The following is a 25,332-nucleotide window of genomic DNA, read 5'->3' as shown; positions in this document are numbered from 1 at the left end:
TGTACATTTGCAAAACCTTTCGTTTTCATTATTGGTGTTCAAAATTATGTTAAAAAATTTGATGTTGATGTACTTGTTTTAATTGCAAATAAAAGTATTATGTACCAATGTAAATGTAATCTGTGTAAAACAACACATTTTGTGTGTGTGTGACTACTCTACTGGTTATTCATATTTCTTTGGTATTTACTATGTTTATTGTACAGAATGGGATGAAATCCATGCAAACTAAAAAAAAAAAATACAAATTATCAGTTTTTAAAGAGCCACTAACATAATTTTTTTTTTCCAATATTTTGGTATTTAATAAGGATTAGGTAAATACAATTGACTTTGATTTGAAATAAATAGCACTAACTATGAACTTATTATTTCATTTAAAAAGAAAAAAAAATTTCGCACAAAAACTGTTTTAGCTAGAACTGCTATGATAAAATTAGAAATCAAATAATATAACTATAGGACTATCCCAATGCACTTTAGAAGCCAATAACTTTTTTTTTCTTTCTTTACGGACTCCACTGGTTCAGTAGGTATCTTTCATAGCCAGGCAGGCCTCAGCACGGCAAACTCCGACTAACAGGTTTGGATACCGGTTTGATTACTGTATCGGTCGCTTCTGTCTTTCAGTTCTCACAAGGCTTATCTTTCACCCCACGCGAACCCAGAGTCCAGTACCTTATAGCTCAACCGTAGGAAACTAATAACTAACATACTTCGTCACTCAGGTCAAATTAATTCATACTGACAGGTAGAGGAATGCATTCTGAATAAAATAACATTCCCCATGTAACGACAATCGAAAAAGGGCGGCTCTTGGGCAGTGGCAAACATGGAATAGTCGCCATGGTGCTTCTTACGGCGGCTGTGGGGCTGGGTCTGGTGTCCAAGCGGCTGTCCGTATACTTTCTACCTCACCTATTCTCACTGTTCTCTGATAAGTTTTTTAATCCTATTTAAAGTTGTTTTTCTTTACAGTACTTATGAATTTTGAAAATGAAACTAAATAATTATTAATCATTGTGCATGGACCTGGAGAGCCGCACCATGACATCAGGGGAGCCGCAGGTTGCCGACCCTGCGCTAACATATTAATTAAGACTTCGGTAAATACTTTTTTTTTTTCAGTAAATTTTTTTTTTTTTTTTTCCTTGTGTTTAATAAAATTCCTTACTTACTGTCTACCCTGTTCGCGCAGGGAGGCAGTAAGAGAAGGTTGCATGGTTATATACATACATGGAATATTATACATATTTAAAAGAATTTAATTCTTGCTTGTGTTATTTTCCTTGTGTTTCTTGATTCACTTCTGGTTTCTTTCTATATTTTCTTGTTTCCTTGATTTACTTGACTTCCGGTTTCTTGGTTTCCTTTGAAATAACATAAAGTACATGACAAACAAAACATGATCGCTTATCGTCCTTTGTTCTTGCACGTGATACAATCTTGGTTGGTTAGTGGTTTCTTCTTGGTTGGTAGTTGTGCTTTGGGAGTGTTAGTGAGGGATGTTCCGTGGTTGAGGCGTTGATCGATGTGTTGGTGAGGCGACGAGTTTCGTGTGTTGTCTTGATGGTAGTATTGTTCGATGGAGTGGAGCTTGGAGAGGGTAGCGAGATGAGCGCTGTGTCGAGTGTTAGGTAAGTTGATTAGTTGGTCATTGAGAGGCAGTTGGTTGATTTGCTTGTGTTTGACGTAGGTAAGTTGATTAGTTGGTCTTTGAGAGGCAGTTAGTTGATTTGCTTGTGTTTGACGTAGGTAAGTTGATTAGTTGGTCTTTGAGAGGCAGTTAGTTGATTTGCTTGTGTTTGACGTAGGTAAGTTGATTAGTTGGTCTTTGAGAGGCAGTTAGTTGATTTGCTTGTGTTTGACGTAGGTAAGTTGATTAGTTGGTCTTTGAGAGGCAGTTAGTTGATTTGCTTGTGTTTGACGTAGGTAAGTTGATTAGTTGGTCTTTGAGAGGCAGTTAGTTGATTTGCTTGTGTTTGACGTAGGTAAGTTGATTAGTTGGTCTTTGAGAGGCAGTTAGTTGATTTGCTTGTGTTTGACGTAAGCCTCCCACCTAAGATTTCTCCTAGGTGGGTATCGTCATGGTGGTAGTGAGTTTGTTGGATGCGAGGGAGATGCGCTTGACGTATTAGGTGAGTTCGATTTGTTAATCGAGGTAGTTGCGTGTGACGTAGTAGGTGAGTTCGAATTGTTGAGTTGCGTTTGACGTAGTAGCTGAGTTCGATTTGTTGGCGATTTGACCGACCTCCCACCTAAGATTTCTCCTAGATGGGTGTCGTCAGTCTGAAAAAAAAGAAGGTTGAAAATTAGCCACTCGTATATTGAAGTCACCCAGTACAAGTACTGGGTGACTCATCTCGAGGGCATGTGCGCTTCGAGGGATGTGTGGGAGCAGCCCCACAGCGGTCGTTGGCGAGATTTGCGTGAGTTAGAGTAGTAGATTTGACCGCCTCTCGACCCCGGCAGCCAGCCCTAAAAGGGGCTGGCCAACCAAATGGCTAAGATCCGTGTAAATCCATAACAGATACTACACTTTGATCTAGCCAATGCCGAGAAGTAAATACTCAGATATAAGTACACGCGATTGCGAAAGTTATGCCACCTGCTTATCTAATCTTCTTGGTATTAACATTATAGCTGGTTGATACTGGTGTTTACTAATTATAGGATTAACATCTAACAATTATTAGGAGTTGTAATAAACATTTTGTTATTTATCACCAAATTTTTTAAATATTTTTCTTGTGATTAAATTTTTTATAATTAATTTTAAAGTTTGTTTACTTTTTTTGTTTCAATATATATTAATACTTTTTTTCATTTCTTGTTATCGTTAAATTTTATGATTACCTCCCATTAAAAAAAAAATATTGTTTGTTATTTCCCTTGACAAAAAAAAAGTTCTACGCGCGAGATATTTTGACAGAAACAGAAGACGACAGCAAACCGCTTTGAAATGTGTTACACTTTGGTGCACTCTCGGGACTAACACTGATATTCTGTGTCAATGTTTAGTTTCACGTTGGGTGGGGGGGGGGGGGGGGGGGGGGTTGGGGGGGGGGGGAAGTGTGTGATCGAATCTAGTATGGGGTAATGAATGTTTGGGTGATTTTGGTGGAGACTATTTTGGTATCGAGTTTAGATTTGGGAGATTTTTAGTTTTGGAGAATTTATTGTGGGAGAAATTAGTGGGGGGATAATTTAGTGTGAGAGCATTTAATGGAGGATAATTTAGTGTGGGAGATTTTACAGTGGGAGAATTTAGTGTGGGAGAATTTAGTGTGGGAGAATTTAGTGTGGGAAAATTTAGTGTGGTAAAATGATTATGTCAATGTGGTGTTGTAGTGTAGGCATAAGAAAATTATGAGTGTTTGTGTGTATCTATACACATATAATTCTTTACATGGAGACCATAGAAAACACCCAGCAGCTTAGTCACCACCCTCCTATCGAAACTGTCAGGTGAGCTGTGGTTAACCCCGAATGTTTACAATAGTAGAGCCGGGTTAGTGACGGCTATTAGGGGCAGATAATCTATATAGATAATTCTCTTCTGGAGAAAGTTAGAAAACAAGCTACAAGCATGCCTTGCAGTCCCCTCTCTTTCTCTCTATCGCTACCACCCCCACCACCCTCACATGGTCTGGTGAGCTGTGGTTCACGCTAAATGTTTACATTTTACAATCGTAGAGCCGGGTTTGGTGACGGCTATTAGGGGCAGATAATTTAGTTTGAAACTAATTATAACTTAGAGGAGGTTACTAAGAGGAGGCTGCTTTCACGGTGGGGGGGGGGGGAGGTATTTTTTAGTATTTTAAAGCAAATATTTACAGTGGCAGCATTGGTACTGTCGAATTCACAAATTATGAATTACTGAAAAGTAAAAAAAAACAACAACTAAATAGCGGCGTATGATACATCGCGGGTCGGCTCGTTTAGTATAATACAATTCAAAACGAAGGGGAAGTAACAATTTCTGATTGATTTTTTCTGTGCCTGTAAACTACAGCTTTCACTGGGCGGGAGAGGTAGTGTTAAATTCACAAATTATGAATTGCTTATAAGCAGAAAATAAAACAACAAGATGGCGGCGTTTACTACGTCGCGGGTCAGCTCGTAAAAATAAATCTACGTGTGATTGGGTTTACTGTGGGTAAGTTGAGTGGGGGTGTTTGGATTAGTGAGGAATGGGGGAGTCCTTCTGGGTGTGGTTTAATCGACATCCGAATCGTGTGACAATGTGACGGATTGCGTCATTTGTATAACGGTGCTTTATTTATTTCTTTATCTAAGACTAAATAGTTAGGAAAAAGCATGTCTAATACCCTAAATGTTAACGAGCTTTTACATGCGCTAAATTATAAAAGTAAGAGTACACTTTTTAAGACATAATTCTAATAATAAATACATAAAAACGTTTATAATTACAGGCTTTTATAAATGCACTAAAAGAAGAAAATAATAGAATTTGTATTAAATATAAAATAATTTTTAAATATATAATAAATCTGCGGTAACTTTAAAAATAAAAAAAAATTATATTAATGCACTACTATTTATATCACTATAAATAAAAGCGGGGCCGCTATAATAATAAGTATTATAATAAATTATTTATATTATATTTAATAAAAAGTGTATTATTTTCTTCTTTTTAGTGCATTTATAACAGCTTATAATTATAAACGTTTTTATGTATTTATTATTTTTATACTTTTTGGTATTAACGAAAATATACGCATGTTAAGACAATATAGTGTAGCATCAAATATATGATACACAATTTGAAAAAAACAGTTTTGCTTTAATAATATGATTAGTTTTACTATACGTATCACATTTACTGATGTTTTAGTTACAATCCAAAAATTGCCACAATTAGCTGAACACATATCATAGAACACAAATCTTAAACACTACTTTAACCAAAGACATTACGACATTAATACTGTTCAGTCTGTGTTCAAGTTTATAGCTAAAGTTTCAGTAAAGTATTATGAGATGGCGTAGTCTAGTGGTAAAGAACTAGACTGCCGACCCGACTAAAAACCACCGTGCGCCTATTAAACGTAATGACGTGCTTTTGACGTGAGATCCCTTCACGCCCAAGACGGACCTGAAGACGCGTGTGGATAGAACTGCCTACTAATTCGGTCTAAATTTTAAGTAATTCACAAAAAATTAATTAGGCGACCAATTAAGTAAAAATTGAATGTCACGATGCTTTGTCTTCATGTCTTGACCCACGTACCAATTACGAACCGTATCTGTCAGTTAGAAGTGCCTGCAATTTCACACGGGCGTTTCAATCTAGACTTCTAGACAGACAGCGGAAGTGAGTAATAAAAGCTTGTAAAAATTACATTAAATGACGTAAGGTCAGCGAATATCAAAGCTGGTAAATAATATCGTATTTAAACAGAAGCATTTAATTATTAAACTTAATTTAAAACACCGCGAAAAAAAACACCGCTGCTTTTAAAGCTTTTTTTAGTTCACAATAACTGTTTGTTGTCTGTTGTTGTTTTAAACCTGAAAAACTGCAAATGTTTATCTGAAATATGCTTCAATGTTCTGTTATTCATATTATTCTTTTATTTATATTTTTCCTATATTATTCTATAACTCATCATACTGTAATAAAGAATTGCCCCTTTTACAAACTCACAAGTTTTGCACATATATATATATATATATATATATATATATATATATATATATATATATATATATATATATATATATATATTGCTAAACCGAAAAGTCTCGAGTTCGAACCCTCGGGCAGATGAGGCTCGTTAGCTGGGGACATCCACTCTTCTAGGAGAGACAACTCCAAAATCAAACAACTGCTGCCTTGTAGTTTGTTCTTGGTAGAACAAAGGCTATGGAAGCAAAACAAAAAATAAAATACTTAAAAAAAACTTTTTAAAAAACCACGTTTTTCTTGTGGACTAAAAAGTAGAAAATAACTATTTACATACATTTGATGACAAAAAACGTGGGTACGTTCACCATCAAATTTCCCGACCCATCTGCCCGACCCACGTTTTTTGTCATCAAATGTATGTAAATAGTTATTTTCTACTTTTTAGTCCACAAGAAAAACGTGGTTTTTTAAAAAGTTTTTTTTAAGTATTTTATTTTCTCCTTTTTAGTCCGTTGCTACACATGAAAAACGTGTTTTTTAAAAAAAAAGTTTTTTATATAGTTTATTTTCTACTTTATCCAATGACTTGATTAAGTATGACTTGACTAAGTGTTTATAAATACACGGACTAAAAATCTTGAGCGACCAGGATTCGAACCTGGGTTGTCGCGGCCACAATGCGAAGTACTAACCACTATACGATCACGGCCAGCGCGATCACATCGATTGGGGCCGAAGTAACTGTGTCAATAGGCCTTCAGTCTTGTCGGTATCTTTAGAAATCATGTCCTCAATTTTATGGTCCTAAGGGCGTAATTAAATTAAGCTAATTACGGTCTCTAATTGCTAGTTTTTATGATTGCATCTGAAATTGTTAGGCGAAAGTAGCCTGCATGCCAAATTTCAGATCTATAGAGCAATCAGAAGTGGGCTAATTTTCGATGTCAATTTTAACAACAAACAAATCCATCCACAAACGCGAAGCTGAGTTAAGAAAAACGTGTTTAAAAAAAAACAACCAAGCAGGCTGAAATCGGAGTCAATGGCCTCAATGGCGCATAACCAGTTGACACGTAACCTTAATTGTGATGAAGGCGTAGTCGAGTCGGCAAAAGCTCATGGTTGATAAATTAAAAAAAAAAGTCTCGACTTCAAATCATCTGGCAGATACGACTCGATCCCTTCCAACACTTAAAATTAAGAACGAAGATGAAGACGAAGCACATATATAATTAAAGTGTGATAAATAAGAAACACAGATGATTTGTTATCATTATAGATTAGGTTATATATATATATATATATATATATATATATATATATATATATATATATATATATATATATATATATTTAAAACTCCAATAATAGTGTTTATTCAAGTAATGTAACAAAAGTGACACTAGATACTTGTTGGGTTTTATGCTTTTGTTTTTGTTTGGGGTTCATTTAATTAAGTCATCCACACGGTGTAACATTCCTACATCAAAAGGTTTACGACAAGAGGTTATTTTTAACTAAGGAGACAGGACAAATGGCCTCAGACTAAATATCCCTGACAAAATGTATCACAGACATAATATCTCAATATTAGGTTTTATTTGTGTGTGTGTTTAATAGCGTTCCTCTCTTGCTGCTTCCCCGATCAAACAAGGGTAGGCAGCAAGAGCAGGTTTACATGAGCATATACATACATGAAATACTATACATATATAAACAATTTAATCCGTGCTTGTCGTATTTTCCGTGTCTTTCTGTTTCCTTGATTTACTTGTTTTCACTTCCGGTTTCTTGGTTTCTTTTAAAATAACATAAAGTACATGACAAAACATGATCACTTTTAGCAGTTCCTTGGCCTTTGTTCTTAAGTGTATTACAATCTTGGTTGGGCGGTGGTTGGTTCTTAGTTGGTAGTTGTAGTTTGAGAGTATCAATGAAGGATGTTCCGTTGTTGAAAGGGCGAGTCTGGTATCTTGTCGTTGATGGTAGAGTTGATCGAATGCTGTAGAGCTTAGAGAGGGTAGTTGAGGTAGTGTTGAGATGTCGTTTTTCATAGGTTGCTTTGATTTATTGTTCATTGCAGTTTGAGTAAGAGTGAACTTGTGTCGTAGGGAATTCTTGAGTAGTCAAGTAGTTGAAGAGGGCGGAATAATGTTGAAGAATGTTTTATTTTTGTGATATTGCTGTGTCGAGGAATATGGATGTGAAGAATTTGAGAGTAGTCGAGTAGTCGAAATGGGCGAAGTGAGGCTGTTGACGAATGTTTATTTTATGAGAGATGAGTACTCGTGAAGTTGTTTGATTAGTTGATCTTTGAGGGATGTCGAGATGACTTGGTGATGGTTGTGAAGGAGCCTCCCACCTCAGATTCCTCCTAGGTCAGGGGTCGGCAACCTTTTGAAGCGGAAGAGCCAAAAGTTACAATTTTCAAAATTTCCCTGGTTTTAAAGAGCCAGTAACATTTTTAAAATTTCAAATATTTTATTTTTTTATTAAGATTATTAGTATTTGTTCAAGGAGCTGAAGAGCCGCATCTTAATATCAAGGGAGCCGCAGCTTGCCGACCCCTGTCCTAGGTGGGTGTCGTATGGCTGAAATATGGTATATTAAAAATTAGCCACTCGTGTAATTGAAGCCACCCAATTAAGAACTGAGTAAGATGTAAATGTATATACGTACGGGGTTCGATCTACGTAACAATCATTATGCAATAAGCTTTCTTGGTATAAATATTACAGCTGGTTGATACTATTGTCCACTTATTCTTTGATTAGCAACTAACAATTACTAGGAGTTGTGATTAACACTTTGTTATTAATCACCAAATGTTTTAAATTCTTTTTTTGTAGTTTAATTTTTTATAATTAATACTAACGTTTGTTTACTTGTTTTTATTTCAATATATATTAACACATTTTTCTTTTCTTTTTATCGTTTAATTATATAATTACCTCCCTTGAAAAAAAAACATTGCTTGTTATTTCCCCTGACAAAAAAGTTCAACGCGTGAAATACTTTTACCCAAACAGAAGACGACACAAACCGCTGTGAACTGTGTTACACCTTGGTGCACTTGGACTAACACTAATAATCTGTGGGCATTTTACCCCCGCTTCACCCCACCCCCACCTCTCCCTAATTCTTCAGCAGTTCTTAACACACAAAAAAATTACCAATCACTCTCTAGATGGCATTCGTACGGGTACACGGATTAGCGCGGCGTGAGTACACCCCAGTAGCACGTGCATCAATCATTGACCAGCCGGGTGAGAAACACAATCAGCGCCGTGGTAACAAGGTCGGTAACCGGATCTGTTTGACACGTGGCAGGATAGCCGGACCCGATAGCCGGAACACTTAGCCGGGCCTGTCAGCCTGAACACTTAGTGAACCGGATCACGGAGCTAGCCGGCACACTGAGTTAGCCAGACCTGTAACCCGGACCAATGATTTAGCTGGAGCACAGAGTTAGCCGGACCACAGAGTTAGCCGAACCACTAAACTAGTCGTACCACTGGGTTAGCAGGAATACTAAATTAGCCGGACCCAATGAGTTAACCGGAACACTGAGTATCGGACAAGTGAATTAGACGGACCCGTAAGCCGGATCACTGATTTTTGCCGGACCACTGCGTTAGCCGGAAAGCTGAGGTAGCCGGACCGCTAAACTAACCGCGCCACTGACTTAACCGGACCCTTGAAAAGTAGACCATAATTAGCCTACTAGTAATCCGGACCACGGAATGAAATAACTTTTCTCTTAGCATCTGTCACGTGATACCCATCTCCCAGCATCAATCATGCATGTGATCATAAGCCGTTTATTGTCGTGACGTCACACATCATGGAGGTAACCTCTGATCGAAATCTCACCCCCCCCCCCCCCCCGCCAACCCTACCCGAACAAGGTAGTATTGATATTGTGGTTCTGTCAATAAAACAGCAACATGGGATCTATAAATAACCACAGTATACGGTGTTAGCATCGCCATACTAATTTTTTTTTAAAGAAATGTTAGGGAGAAAATGTGTAAATAAAGGTTTGTCTTTATCTCTTTTTCTATCTTATTCTTCGGTTCTTAAATTTATGTTAATCACCCTACGTTGTACTAGATTTTTGTCGCGTGGTGTCCTAGGTCACCTGAGTGATGACGTGTCACACAATATGATGACGTTTCTCACACGAGTCTTGCGTGCGCGGAATCACGTGATAATCTCGCGGTTGATTTGTCTGACGTCACGTAACGGAACTTATAAGGTACCGAAAGAAATTTCGTTCGTACACACACAAAAAAAAATAATTCCTGCGGCCAATCAATGATCACTAATATTTAATCTTCATGACCGGCGAGTGAGTTTTCGACCACACCAAATCAATATACCCTTGATGAACTTTTCAAGAAAGGATGTTATAAATCTGGCTCGCTGGGGAATGGGATTTAATTTATTAATAAAAAAATAGTTAAAATAATGTAGGCCCTATCTGTATTTTTTTTTTAAACTGTTTGTTTTTCGAATACAGCTTAATAATAACTTTTTTTAAATGTTCTAATTTCTTAATATAAAATACTATTTCTTAATATATATATTTTTAAATTGTGTCTTTCTCTTTATTTAAAATAATGATTATGATATTTAGGTTACTAAATAACAATTTTGTAAAATAAGGTTTTAAACCCTTTTATAAAAATTATAATAATTAATAAAAGTTCAAAAAATTTAAATGTTTTTATTGGTAAGAAGTATTGGACCAGTAAAGGTTTTTTAGAAGATTTAAATGACAACACTATGATAGCAATCTTAGAATTAAATCAACTTTTTCGTGTTATTAAAAATGTATAAAATTTCAAAAAACTCATATGACAAGATCACATAGCTCAAAACTCATGAAAAAAATATTATTATATACTTTAAAAAAATTACCAGAAATTTTTCTTTTATATCATCATTACAAAATATAAAAGCGTTACATTTTACAAAAGTCATCAATGTTTATTAAAAGTTGGCTCATCATCTTTTCGCGTTTTTGCCAAGACACATGGGGCAGATGAAGTAGAGTTCATCTGTTTCGGTGACCTTCGACATATGAATGGATAGTGTGGTCAGCACTATGCCCAGTCGCCTTAAGTTGTTCTTTAAACTGAAGTAGCTATACATCAGAGCTGGGTGGACTCATGGAAGTTTTGTTCACTTGAACCCGGATTCGAACTCAAGACTTTCGGGTTAGCAGTCTAGCGCCTTGCACAATTAAAATGGTAAAAACGAAAGTTACTCTTTCAAACCAGGCGGCCAATGAGGTAGATGAAGAAGAGTTCACCTGTTTATGTGACCTCGGCCTATGCTGAAATTGTGTGTTCGATAGTATTTCGAGCCTTCTTTATTTCCCTAACGTGTCAGGTACTTATAAGATATGAGTGAATATAGGAATGTAATACAGACTCCAACCCGGTATCTGAACTCGAGACCTGCGTATAGCAGTTGTGTGCTCTACAGTTCGACCACGCCGTCCCATTTACAGTGTTGGTAACATCCTAGTAACTTCATTCAAAATATTCAGGGGTGGGGGCCACTAGTTGGTATCTTAATCAACCGAAAGCTTTGTTTTCTATTTCTAGATATGTTAGTACATTTAGTGGCAACGAATGCCTATGCTTGAAGTGTCCTAGATGGGCTATGCATTAGAGGCAAATATTAAGGTGGCCTTTTCATAAAGGCTGAGTTTGATAGAGGCCTTTTCATAAAGGCTGAGTGTGATGGTACGAATGGAACTTGGTTGTAGGTTCTTCTTGTTGAACCAGTTGTGAGGGTGGGGATTTTTAAGAGGGCGTCGCGAATCCAATAACACACAGTTCAAGTTCCAAATACAAAGTTCTTTATTCAAATGTATATAATCAAGTTTCTACCTAACTAGCCTATTCTATACTTTCTACTGTTTACTACTACTACTAACTGTTCACTATACTACTAACTACGCACTCCCATGACCAATTCTAACACTATCTAACTGTTCTCTACATAACTACGTCTGCTCCATTCTACAACCTAACACCTTCTCTACTCTTCGCTAGCTACCTATCAACTGCCGCTAATCTCTCTACTGACCCACGCCTCAGTGGTCAGCTGACCGTCCCACGTGACTGGTCAGTTCCCTATTTTTATTGGTCTCTCTCTGACCAACTCGCTATAGCCTGTTTCTGCTATCTACCTGAGCTCTCCGACGCAAACCTTGCGTCATCACGCTGAGTTTGACCTCTCCATAATAGTGGCCGAGAATGACCTCTCCATAATAGTGGCCGAGAATGACCTCTCCATAAAAATGGCCAATGTTGGGTTTTCCATACAAGTTGCCCAGGTGGTTTAAGTTGGCCTCTAATGCACGAAACAGCACTTCTCGTTGAAATCACGAACACGTCAAAAGACAACTCAATACAAAGTGGTACAAAGGCAGAGTGTTCAAATACCTAGTACGACGTGCAGTTATCGTACCAACTGCCTCAAAATTGGACCAGTAAAGTTATTTTGGAAGTTTTAAATGACAACACTATGATAGCAATATCAAAATTAAATCAACTTTTTCGTGTTATTAAAATGTATAAAAGAAATTCCAAAAAACTCTTATGACAAGATCAAAGAGCTCAAAATTCCTTAAAAAATAGTTATATATATATATATATATATATATATATATATATATATATATATATATATATATATATATATATATATTAAAGAAAAAATGAACAGAAATTAATCTTTTATATATCACATAAAAAATTCAGTAAGCTTTATACATGCTATATATATACATACTGAACCAAAACGAATGTAATTTATCTAATCATATACAAGTTACAATAATAAATAACATTATAGAATGAATAGGTTTTCAATAATAGAACTTTGTTTGTAAACAATGTCACGTGGTCATACTAAAGTCATACTTAAAAACAATTGTTTCGCACAAAAACTGTTTTAGCTAGATCTGCTACAATAAAATTATAAATCTCATAATATATATAACTTTTTGTTTCTTTCTTTACGGACACCACTGGTTCAGTAGGTATCTTTCATAGCCAGGCAGGCCTCAGCACGGCAAACTCTGACTAACTGGTTTGGATATCGGTTTGATTACTGTATCGGTCGCTTCTGTCTTTCGGTTCTCACAAGGCTTATCTTTCACCCTACACGAACCCAGAGTCTAGTACCTTATAGCTCAACCGTAGGAAACTAATAACTAACATACTTCGTCATTCAGGTCAAATTATTGCATACTGACAGGTAGAGGAATGCATTCTGAATAAAATAACATTCCCCATGTAACGACAATCGAAAGGGGCGGCCCTTGGACAGTGGCAAACATGGAATGGTCGCCATGGTGCTGCTTGCATCGGCTGTGGGGCTGGGCCTGGTGCCCAAGCGGCTGCCCGTATTCTTTCTACCCTACCTATTCTCACTGTTCTCTGGTGTTTTAATCCTATTTAAAGTTGTTTTTCTTTACAGTATAACAGTTTTATGACTTTTGAGAAGAGGCCAAACAATTATTAACCATTGTGCATGGAACTGGAGAGCCGCACCTTGACATCAAGGGAGCCGCATGCGGCTCGCGAGTCGCAGGCGAGCCGCAGTTTGACGACCCTGCGCTAACATATTATGTGAGACTTCTGTTAAAGCAGATATAAGAACACTCCATTTTTCAGACACATGTGATCATCGCTTCACTAATCTTCTTGGTATTAATATTATAGATGGTTGATACTAGTGTTTAGTAATTATAGGATTAACATCTAACAATTACTAGGAGTTGTAATTAACATTTTGTTATTAATCACCAAAAATTTTAGATATTTTTATTGTAATTTAATTTTGTATATTTAATTTTAACAATAGTTTACTTGTTTTTGTTTCAATATATATTAATACTTTTTTCATTTCTTTTTATCGTTTAATTTTATAATTACCTCCCTATTAAAAAAATATTGTTTGTTATTTCCCCTGACAAAAAAAGTTCTACGCGCGAGATATTTTGACAGAAACAGAAGACGACATCAAACCGCTGTGAACTGTGTTACACCTTGGTGCACTCTCGGGACTAACAATAATAATCTGTGTCAATTTTTAGTTTCACGTGGGGTGGGGGGGGGGGGAGTATGATCGAATCTAGTGTGGGGGAATTGAATGTTTGAGCGATTTTGGTGAAGACTATTTTTGTATCGAGTTTAGATTTGGGAGATTTTTATTGTGGGAGAGTTTAGTGATGAAGAATTTAGTGGGGAATAATTTAGTGTGAGAGCATATAGTGGGGGATAAATTTAGTTTGAGAGATTTTAGTGTGGGAGAATTTAGTGTGGGAGAATTTAGTGTGGGAGAATTTAGTGTGGGAGACTTTGCTTTGTGTTTGTTCGTTGTTTAAAGTTTGCCAGAACTGCCGTATGGTCGCCAAATTGTAGTGTTGAGAGTAGGCGTTCAATTTTGTTGCTTTTCATGTTCACTGGAGCGTATATTCTGTCTATACGCAACCTATTTCCAGATGTGTTATTTCCGTGGGTGGTTTGTATTGTGTGTGGATATTGCGCTCTGTATGTGTCGACTAGTTTGAAGATACTTTTTTTTATTTTTTTTTTTAAATACATAGAAATCTAGTATGGCATACAATCTTTCCCATATTATAATTAAGCATGTAATTTTAAATTTTCACTATACAAAACGTCTAAGATTGCAATGGGTTAAACAATTAATTACTGTTCCTTCGAAGCTGTATGATGAGCGATCTATATCTGTCCCGGATGGTGGTTTTTTGCATGTAACTTCATATTCTCTAATGGGAGGAATACGTTGCAAATCTGACAGCTATACATTGTTTCGTCGTAATGTTTTTCTGTATAGTGCATGAATATGTCTGTGTTGATTGTTTTGTCGTCACAAATATAGCACTGTAAGAGCTTCATGTGTACTTTATGTTCGTGCTTTTCCGCTTCCGTGGATGTTTTGTGTTGCTGGCTGCAAAATCTGCATTTTGTGTTGTCATCTACCAATTTTGCGGTTTTTAGACGTTTTGTTAATTGTTTTGTAGGACTGTCCTTCTTTTTCCGTTTTGGATTTGTGCTGGTGTCCATTTCTGATTCTGGGCTAAGGATGTTTATTGTAAGGATTGGCTTCGCTGTAGACGTGTTTGGGATCAGCGTGGATGGTGAATTAAGGTCTGAGCTGAGGTCTGTTGTTGCAGTTAATTTGATGATTGGTGATTTCGCTTGTTGGTTCGTCAGATTTGGGTGTACCATTTGTTGAGCTAAGGTCTGTTGTTGCAGTTAATTTGTCGATTGGTGATTTCGCTTGTTGGTTCGTCAGATTTGGGTGTACCATTTGTTGAACTGAGGTCTGTTGTTGCAGTTAATTTGTCGATTGGTGATTTCGCTTGTTGGTTCGTCAGATTTGGGTGTACCATTTGTTGAGCTAAGGTCTGTTGTTGCAGTTAATTTGACGATTGGTGATTTCGCTTGTTGGTTCGTCAGATTTGGGTGTACCATTTGTTGCTGCGGTGTGACTGATGCTCTTAGTGGTTCTGTTAAATTTTCCAGTAAGGATAGTTGTTGGTCCGGTACTTGATTTCTTTGATAGCACTGGTTTGTCCAATGTTGTAAGGACCCGCATGTCTGGAAAGCTTTTGTTTTCTTCCCGGGATTGCTATGAGCACGTTGATCGCTTTGTTCTTGTAGTTAAATCTGATATAGTGTGGTATGGTTGATGCGTTGTCTGTGAATATTTTGAAGTTTCGGTTGTTAATGTGTGGGATTTTGTTTACTGTTGGTTCCTTATTGCTAATTATTCTTGGAGCTTTGAGCAGGGTGTCATCTCCGAGTGCCGGGGGATCCCATCTTAGTGTTCCATTGATTTTGTCATTAAGGTAGATCGTAAAGTGTAGTGAGTAAGGTCCGTACTGTTTGGTTGTGTTGTCCAGTTCAGCCACGTTGAAGTTTTCGGACGAAAGGAACCATGTGTCTCCACGTCCGTAGTTGATTAGCAAAATTTGGTGTGGGCTGATGAGTTGGCGGATGATGTGTCCACGTAGACTGGCACGGCCGTTAGCTTGAATGACTACCTGCATGACTGTACTTGGTGTTGGTTGAGTCGAGAAAAGATCAGGGCTTTCTTCATCAGGCGGTTCAATTACGAGGGTTGTTGATTGATCGGTTGACTTCGCTGTATCTGAAAGAGTTTGGGCCCGTGGTTTCATTAAGCCACCCGAACCGTGGTCCGGGTGGCTCCTCCTCCGGTCTCTCGACCTAGGAGGAACATCCAGGGGCGCAAACCCTTTACTGGCGGTGACAATGTTTGCAAATGTCGTCTTGGAGGATGACATTGGTGAAAATGAGGTGAGATGTATGCATGTGTGTTTGCTTATAATCGAGGATTACAAGGACATTTTTTTTTTTTTTTTTTTTTTTTTTTTTTTTACAAAGAAATTTATAGAAGCTTCACGGAAATAGAAATATTTTATAGGGCTTAAATTAATACTAAAACATGCTTGAGAAGTATTCTCCGTATAAATATTAAAGTTGGTTGATAAAAGTAACTTCTAATTATTCGATTAACAACTAACAAATACAAGCAATTGTAATTAACGATTTTTATTAATCACCAACATTTTAAATAAATTTTTTTGTATTTTGATTTTCTATAATTTATAATTTTGTTTGTTTACTTGTTTTTGCTAAAAAATATATTATTATTTTTTCCATTTCTTTTTATCATTTCATTTTATTATTACCTCCCTTGAAAAAAACTCAATATTTGTTTTCTCCCTTAACAAAAAAGTTCCACGCGCGAGATATTTTGACAAAAGACGAAAGCAAACCGCTGTTAACTCTGTTACACCTTGGTGCACTCTCGGGACTAACACTAATATTCTGGGGGAGGGGGGAAGGAGTGTTTGATGGAATCTAGTAAGGGGGAATTGAATGTTTGGTAGAGACTATTTTTAGCTTTGGGAGATTTTTAGTGTGGGAGAGTTTAGTGATGCATAATTTAGTGTGGGAGAATTTAGTGTGGGAGAATTTAGTGTGGGAGAATTTAGTGTGTGAGAATTTAGAGTGTGGGAATTTAGCGTGGGAGAATTTAGTGTGGGAGAATTTAGTGGGGGAGAATTTAGTGTGGGAGAATTTAGTGTGTGAAATATTTTTGTGGGGGAGTTAAGAGTGGGAGAATTTAGTGCGGGACAATTTTGTGTGGGAGAATTAGGTGTGGAAGAAATGAGTATATTGTGTTGTAGTGTAGACAAAGGAAATTATTTGAGTTTTTGTGTGTATATGTTACGGTCAAAGCCCGAAGTCGGCCAATGCTAGGATTGGCCGGCCAATCCGCGCATTGGCCAATATCGCCTCCCATAGGTCGGTCAAAGTCCGAAACTTTGCTTCATTTCGGCCTTTGGCCGGCCAATCCGCAGACTGGCCATTGTGGACCGGCCAAAGTCTGAAATAGCTCTTGATTTCGGCCTTTGTCCGGCCAGTCCCGGCCAGTCCGCGGACTGGCCATGGTGGACCGGCCAAAGTCTTAATTAGAAGATCATGAGCAGATTTTGTTTTTTTTTATGCCGGTAGGATCATGAAATTAAGTCTTTATTGATTATTAATTAAAGTAAATGACAGAAACATTCAAATTTTTTTATTGTACTATAGTCTCAATCAATCAATATTATCATTTGTTACAACAAGTTGAACTTTTATGGCATTTAGAATTACATAGCAGCTTGTCATTTTTACACTTGCAGCGATTTGTTGTACACTTGGTTGTGCAATTGCAGCGAGTTAGCCTTGGCCCCCAGTCAATGATTGTGAAGATGCGATGAAGATGCGATGGTTCGTAGTGATTTTTCCTCAGTGCCAACTGACGACAATAAGAGCAGTTTTTCGTGAAGAATTGAAAACTCACTTCTAGCATACAGTTGTTTTAGAACACCATGTTCCGTTCCTAATTTGTAGAAACCGCCCTCGACGCTCATGACAACTGCAATCACGCTTCGGGGATCACCGCGACCTCTGTCAACATCTGGAACACGGATGCGTACATTGTTACCCACTTCACCATCTTTAAATTTTGTATTTGATGTTTTAAGCATCTTAGCACCTTGATTTTGCAAGCCAGTATGAGCTGCTGACCTGTGTTCCATGATGTCTTGTTTGTTGTGACACAATCTGCAGGTAATGTTCCCTCTGTACCCTTCGTCTGCTTCATTGAGTATTCCACAAATAGCATGCACATCGTTGCCACAGGATCCACAAGAATGAGCTGCACTACAATGTTTTTCACAAACTATACAGAATCTATTGGCCACATTATTGTCACGCAATTGGTCTGGACGTTCCGCCACGGCAGCAGATGTGTTAGCTGAGGATGTCGTTGCATTTATGGCAACCTCCATTTCTTGTTCAATGTTCTCAAGATCTTCCTCAGTAACTATTTTATTGAGAGCCTCTCTTGGTAGATTTGAAGTGCTAAGTCCCACTTTTGCTTTGCATCCAAACAAGGCTTCGTATGGTGATTGTTGGATTGCTTGATGAAAAGAACGATTTTTCATAAATTAAATGAATTTGAGACTCTCAGCCCAATGAGCTGATTCATTTGTTTGCATCCATGTCATCATCATGTTTTAAACATCTAGGAACGCGGAAAAGTCTTTTGAACGTTCCGTCTTGTTGCACGTGGTCGGTGACGCCGACTGTCTTTGATTTTGTTCTTTGATGATTGTCTCACCTCGTCATCATGGAGGAGGCTGTCACATATAGTTGTAGCCCATATATGGAAACTAACATGAATTTACATTTTTTTCTTTTGACAGCCATCTGTTATGTCTGTCTCTTGGTCTGACGGTTCTCTTGGTCTATGTCGCATTGCATATAGAATGCTATACAAACAAGAGCTAAACAATACGTTACTCACAATGAAACCGCACCCAGAATAATTAAAACGCGATCACAACTTAGTCTAGATACAACATTGGCCGGGACATCCCGGCCAATGCGCGCATTGGCCGGCCAATGTACAAAATACGCTGTCAAGTTTAAGTACTTCGGACTTTGGCCAGTACGTCCCGGCCAGTGCGCGCATTGGCCGGCCAATGTACGAAATACGATCTTAGTTCTAAGTTCTTCGGGCTTTGGCCAAGAGAGCCGGCCAATCCGCGCATTGGCCGGCCAATCCGGGGTTTGGCCGCACTTCGGGCTTTGACCGTAACATATATAAATAAATCTACGTGTGATTAGGTTTACTGTGGGTAAGTTGAGTGGGGGTGTTTGGATTAGTGGGGGTGGAGGGGGGGGGGGTTGTCCTTTTGGGTGTAGTGTAATCGACCACCGGATTATGTGACGAATTGCGTCATTTGTATACCGGTGCTTTATTTATTTCTTCATCAAAGACTAAATAGTAGGGAAAACCATGTCTAATACCCTATATATTAAGGAGCTTTCACAAGCGCTAAATTACAAAAGCTAGAGTACACTTTTTAAGCTATAATACTAAACACAAAACTTTCAACTGCTAGTCCGAATGTCTCGAGTTCCGGGCTCAGTTCTGTTGGGCTCCGTGAGTTCACCCAGCTCTGATGGGTACCTGACGCACCTTAGGTAACTAAGGCGGATAGGCTTAGTACTGACCACATTATCTCCCTGTATGTCGAGGTGATTGAAACACGATCTTTAATTTATTTGTGTATTGGGCACGAAGGGGTAAAAGATTATGAAGATAAGTTAAATAAAAAGCGCGAGTCAATTTTAAAATCGTTCTTGGTTCAGTCGTCTCTTAGTTGTTTTCGTCCATTATTTGTTTGATTTGTTTTGATCTTTGTATGCTTTGTTCTAGTATGAGAGTGTGGTGTGTTTGGTTTTCCGAGCCTATCTGCTCTATTTTGATTTTGTTTTGTGTCCCTCTATATTTATATTCTTGTATTTTCGAAAGTTCCGTTTCTAATGAGTCTTTTTGTTCTTTGTTATTGTTTTTTCCCTTAATTAAGCATCCTTAGTTGTTTTTTTCTAGTTTAGTTTCTATAAGGGCCCTAACGCTATTAATGCTACAAGCATATTGAACTGATATCCGCTTAATGTCTTATTTAAAATCTTCCCAACGTTTGATTTTATTTGATTTTGGAGATGACCGTTCAGTTGTAGTAACAATTGGTCGTGCTACACAGGGGGCATATAGATCTCCTACCGTTATGTTGTAGCAACAAGGTGTAAATTTCCCCACCGATCTCAAGATCAATGTAATGGTATGAATCCTTTAAAGGAGCGTTTGGTCAGAAATCGACTGCCCATCACTCTTCCCGATCTTAAGAGTTGAAACTATTGTGTCTGGTTCTGATATTTCAATCATAATTTTGTTGATCATATTCTGGGTAATGGTAGGGGGTACCCATTTTGGGTGACCCCTGTGACCGTTTTTGTCCACATGCAGCATCAAAATGCTGCTACAATAATCCGAATGTTCGCATATCACTGCCAAATGTAGAGAGTTGTAAATTTCATCGGATTTGAGAGAGATAAACCATTCGCTTGGTTTCCCCAAGTTGTAGACATTAAGAATTTGAGAACGATTTACGTTCAGTTTACACGTAAATAAGTCCTCTAATATGAATTCGTGGATTCGACGTTCTTTTTTTCCTTTAATCAACATACGTAGCGTGTTTTTGGGATGCCGCCCAGGTGCGGTCCCCGAAAGCGTAATTTTTTTGAGGAGTGTACTTACAGGTACAGGGTTGGGTCTCTCTCTTCGGTTTTTCTCCCACTTTGTAGATTCTTTACAGTTTCATTTGAATATGTATCTGTTACGGGTGTTGACACAGGCCAGCTGGTTGTTTGCGTGGTGTCCGTATTATCTTCAGGACAGAGCGAAGGCCAGCTGAGGTTTTTTGAAAGTCTTGCCTGTCTAGTTTCGGCCATCTTTTTTTTTTTTTTTTTTTTTCGGCCATCTTGAAGTAAAAATAATACGCCATTTAGTATGGATAGAGAACTAAACTAAATCAAAATTCCTGGTATTAATACTATAGCTGGTTGACACCAATAACATTTTATTATTGCCTTAACATTAACAATTACTGGGAGTTGTAATAAACATTGTGTAAAAAATCACCAAATAATTTCAAAAAGTTTTTTTTAATTTATTTTTCTATAATTAATACCCATGTCAGATTACTGGATTTTGTTTTAATATGTATTACTACTTTTTTCGCTTCTTTTTATCTTTTAATTTTATAATTATTTCCCTTGAAAAAAAAAACATTGTTTGTTTTCTCCCCTGACAAAAAAATTTCACGCGCGAGATACTTTCAAACAAACAAAAGACGACAGCAAACCGGTGTGAACTGTCTTACACCCTGATGCACTCTCGGGACTAACACTAATAATCATGTGTCAATGTGTGCAGAGGCGTAGCGAACCCTTCCCGGCGCGGGGGGACAAACTTTCGATTTGCACACACCCCTCGAACTTTTGACTTGCACCCCCTCGAACTTCTGATTAAGGTCGGCGCCCAGGGACATATGTCATTTGAGGCCAGGTTAGAATAAGGTAGAATAGTCTCGAACTTAGGGGGAAATGCGTGTGTGAGTTGAGTTCACCCTAGTGTGTAGTAACCCCCGTGTGTTATTTCTTGTAATCCCAAGGTCTAATGCGGGTATAAAAGGGCGAGTGAACGATTGTAGGGGGTCAGCGGTTAGTTGCTAGCGATTAGGACGAGGGCTACTCATGAATGTATATATTTGAGACGGAATAAAAGTAGTGAAGGTAGCCACGAAGCTTTGTTGTTTATCTGAAACTAACCCGTGTGGGATAATTTAGTGTGGAAGAAATGATTGTGTTGTGTTGTAGTGTTGGCAAGGCCAATGATTTTCCCTTACATACTAGATTTGGTAAGAGGCCGGTCCGTGTTTGGTCGTGCCACGTAAGGGTCATATAGATATCCTACCGTTCCGTTGTAGTAAGAGGGTGTAAATTTCCCCACCGATTTTAAGATTGATGTAGTGTAGCAAGTTCTTAAATGAGGCGTTTGTTCAGAAGTCAACTGCCCACTTATCACTTTTTCCAATCTTAAGGGTTGAGAATATTGAATCTGGTGCAGATTTTTGGGTCATAATTTTATTGATCATGTTCTGTATAATGGTGGTAGGATAATAATGTATATATATATGCATATATATATATATATATATATATATATATATATATATATATATATATATATATATATATATAATTTTGTGACATTTTTATTAGTAAGAGCCATTTATGAAGGGTACATTTCTAGAAAACAACAAAGTACGATAAAGCGATTTCTTTCAGTTTCAACACCCTTGTATCAAATTCATTTTATCACATTTACTGTTCTGTGTTCGGTATTTCTTTTGTAGTCCATCTTAGAGTTAAAGAAAGGCTAAATATCATTTAGCAGCACATCTGAAACACGTGTAGCATTTGAAAAATAAGATATTTATATAAAAAAAACTTCTACTAACTATAAACGTTAAGATTAATAAATTTATTTCACGAAGATGTAAGAGATAAAATATATAAAAATGTATAACATATTCAAATGTAAAAAGCACACAATAAAACCCATACTTTGTAGTTTTACTTCACGTATCAAGTCACAGAGAGACAGACAGACGTAAAAAGCCAATTACAAAGTAATAACAATTATAGAAAACAGCTTTGTTATAACAAAAACATGTATATATTAGTGGCGAAACTAGAAAAAAGGGCCACCCCGTTAAAAAAATGTTTTGGCCATATATATATATATATATATATATATATATATATATATATGTATATATATATATATATATATATATATATATATATATATATATATATATATATACTAGCCGTCCCGGCCAGGCCCTGCTCTGGCTTCTGTGAAAAACCTTTCTGTTAAAGACCATTACCTGTGTGTTAAGTAATCATCATAAACCCGGCATTGCCCACCCAAACCACAACCAACCAAAACCAAAACAACAAAGCGCAATCATAACGCTAACACAATTAAAATACAAACGAAAACAAAAACCTAACTACAAACCCAACCACAACCACAAACACCAATACAAACACAAAGAAAAAACAAACAAAAAAGCAAACGAAAACAAAAACCTAATAACAAACCCAACCACAACCACAAACACCAATACCAACCAATACCAACCAATAACAACAAAAAAAAAAACGAAAAAGTAAACGAAAACAAACCAAATCCAAACGCAAAACCAGCCAAAAACACAAATACAAACCCAAAGAAAAAAACACAAACAAAATCGAAAAAAGAAAGAACAAAAACGAACCAAATCAAACCGCAACCACTAACGCAAACCCAAACAAAATACGAGAATACGAACATAGAATACTCATTTCGGGCTTGTTCGAGTTTTAAAACAATATTAAAAACTCTTGGTTTAAAAAAAAAAAATAAAACAAGTACAACAACGCGTCATTTGTGTAAGTGCTATTGGTCTGTTTAGAAAATCTCTATTTAATATAGTTCTGTCTTACAATTTTTAACGCCCCTAACGCAGCGAGGCTAATGATTCAAGTAGTACACCTATCCCCCTGTGCAGGACACCCAATAAGCGGACCCCTGGTGCTTAGATAGCCACTGGGGATCTCGGGGCGCTCAACTACACATTTTAAACAAATGTTAGGTCTATGAGTACTCAAAAACTTCCCAAATTTTACCGACGTGGGGGTTTCAACTACATTTCCTAAAGCCTATTGTGAAACACTCAAGGGAGAGAATTCAAATCATACACGTTTACTATCGTATTTGTTTTTAAAACAAAAAGAAGTAAACGTACACAAAAACCGAAATAGAACAGAATAGTAGTTCTACCAATATAACAAACGAACATTTTACATTATAAAATCACAATGGATTGTCGGCCCCTAATAAATGCTATAAAGAAGCAAAAGTCGTCTTAATATCTAGCGGCCTCTCGCGCGATGGACTTTGATTTATTTTCAAAAGAATTTAGCCGACAACAGCGTGTGTTCGATTGTAGGAGAAAGAGGACTCGGGATGGTGTCTATACAATAAAGATAATCAAACCGCAGCTACAGTATTCTTTTTAAAAAAACAACCATTAAAAGTCAAAAATGCAAGAAAATTATTTTTTAACTATAAAAAAATTGATTATTGTCGGCTGTGGGCCCCTAAACGGCCTGCCCCCCCCCCCTAGTGGCGAAACTAGAAAAAAGGGCCACCCCGCAAACAAAAATTCTGCCCCCCCCCCCCCCCCCCATAATACAAACATTGGATACTCATTTCGTTTTTCAATTTAAACTAATTACAAGATGTCATGTGTGTGAGTGCATTAATCTGTTTTGAATTATTTTTTTTTAAGATTTAGAATAAGTCTATTCAAAATGTTTGCTTTAATACTGTCTACCCGCTAGTTTTCAGCCGGTCAAAAGAATGTAAAATATGAAAGCTTTGTATGTGTAATGGTTTCTCGTGTTTTTTGTATTTATATTATTTGTTTCAAATATATTTCCTTGTTATGCTATGTCATTCTTTAGTATGCTTTTCTTAAAGAAATAATAATTAAGAGAAGTTGTTGCCTTTTAATTTCTTTAATACAAATATATCAAAAGAAGTTAGGAGCGCCACTATTTATCTAATTTAAAAAAGGGAAATAAGTCATGGAAGTATTTTGAACGTTTGCCTATCTTCAACACTACAGCTCAGGCATATATTTTTTTACACAACAGCATATGTTAGCTACTGGATAACATCACTACTGTAGTAGATCTGTTTATTTACAAAAGCTTTTACCGTCAAGTCAAAAATGCAAGAAAATTATTTTTTTTTACTATAAAACTTTATTAAGGTCGGCTATGGGCCCTAAATGGGGTCTGGCGGGTACTGGCGGTACTGTAGTTCCGCCCCTGGTAGAAATCATCTCCAGTTCGCACCCCAGATACATGAGACATACGAAATAGAGTCATTTAATTTAAATTATCTCGCGATATATAGGGGGGGAGGGGTAGTGTGTTCAGCATTATGCCCAGCCGCTGTTACTTTGCCTAACGCTAATCAGTGGAGTGGCGTGGTCTAGCGGCAGAACGCACGCTTGACGCCCTGGATGTCCGGGCTTCTTTACTTTTTATTATATTCATGCAAGAAAACGCTGGCTTGTATGAATATGTTGACCCGAAGATCGTCAGCACTCCAGATAACAACTTCTTCACCTCACTGTAGCAACCCGCAAGACTATTCCATGCGTCACATTTTAGTGCCTCAACTCGCAACATATCTTTTAGAGTCGTCCTTTTGTGCAGCGTAACGTGCATGTTTTACTGGACCTCCAATTCTCCTAACTTGCTCGTGATTTCCGTGAACCTACCACTCCACAAATGTTTGGTTGTCAAATCCAGGAACCTATTCATAACGTTTGAGATCGTAGAAAACTCCGGAAGACCTTTAGAACTGACCGGTCCGAATTTTCCCTACATTACATCAATCTCTCTGAAAACGGGCTATAAACAACAAACAACAAAAACAACAATTTCTCTAAAATTAGCGTTACTGTTTAAACGTAAGCACTACACAAATCAGCCAATCACTAATTAATTAAGCATTAAAATTCTCAATATTTTTGAAAACCTAAGCGAAGCAAGGCAGCATGCCTAGTTCTAATA

The 25,332-nt window shown here is 37.2% G+C and overlaps 1 protein-coding gene across 1 annotated transcript in view; it reads left to right on the top strand.

Annotated features, from left to right (window-relative positions):
• The window catches only part of LOC131950325 (sodium-dependent phosphate transport protein 2B-like), a 30,102-nt gene extending 15,055 nt beyond the window's left edge, over positions 1-15,047 (top strand). The window contains exons 2-3 of the mRNA XM_059312432.1: positions 14,727-14,865; positions 15,044-15,047. Coding sequence (XP_059168415.1) covers positions 14,727-14,865; positions 15,044-15,047 — 143 coding nt within the window. The remainder of the gene's footprint in view (positions 1-14,726; positions 14,866-15,043) is intronic.
• The last annotated feature ends 10,285 nt before the right edge of the window (positions 15,048-25,332 follow it).

The sequence above is a fragment of the Physella acuta genome, unplaced genomic scaffold (assembly GCF_028476545.2).
Source record: "Physella acuta isolate Inbredline_101_S28 unplaced genomic scaffold, ASM2847654v3 ptg000753l, whole genome shotgun sequence".
NCBI classification, from domain to species: domain Eukaryota; kingdom Metazoa; phylum Mollusca; class Gastropoda; family Physidae; genus Physella; species Physella acuta.
The sequence above is the reverse complement of the archived record's forward strand: the minus strand, read 5'-3'. Positions and strand labels throughout refer to the sequence as shown.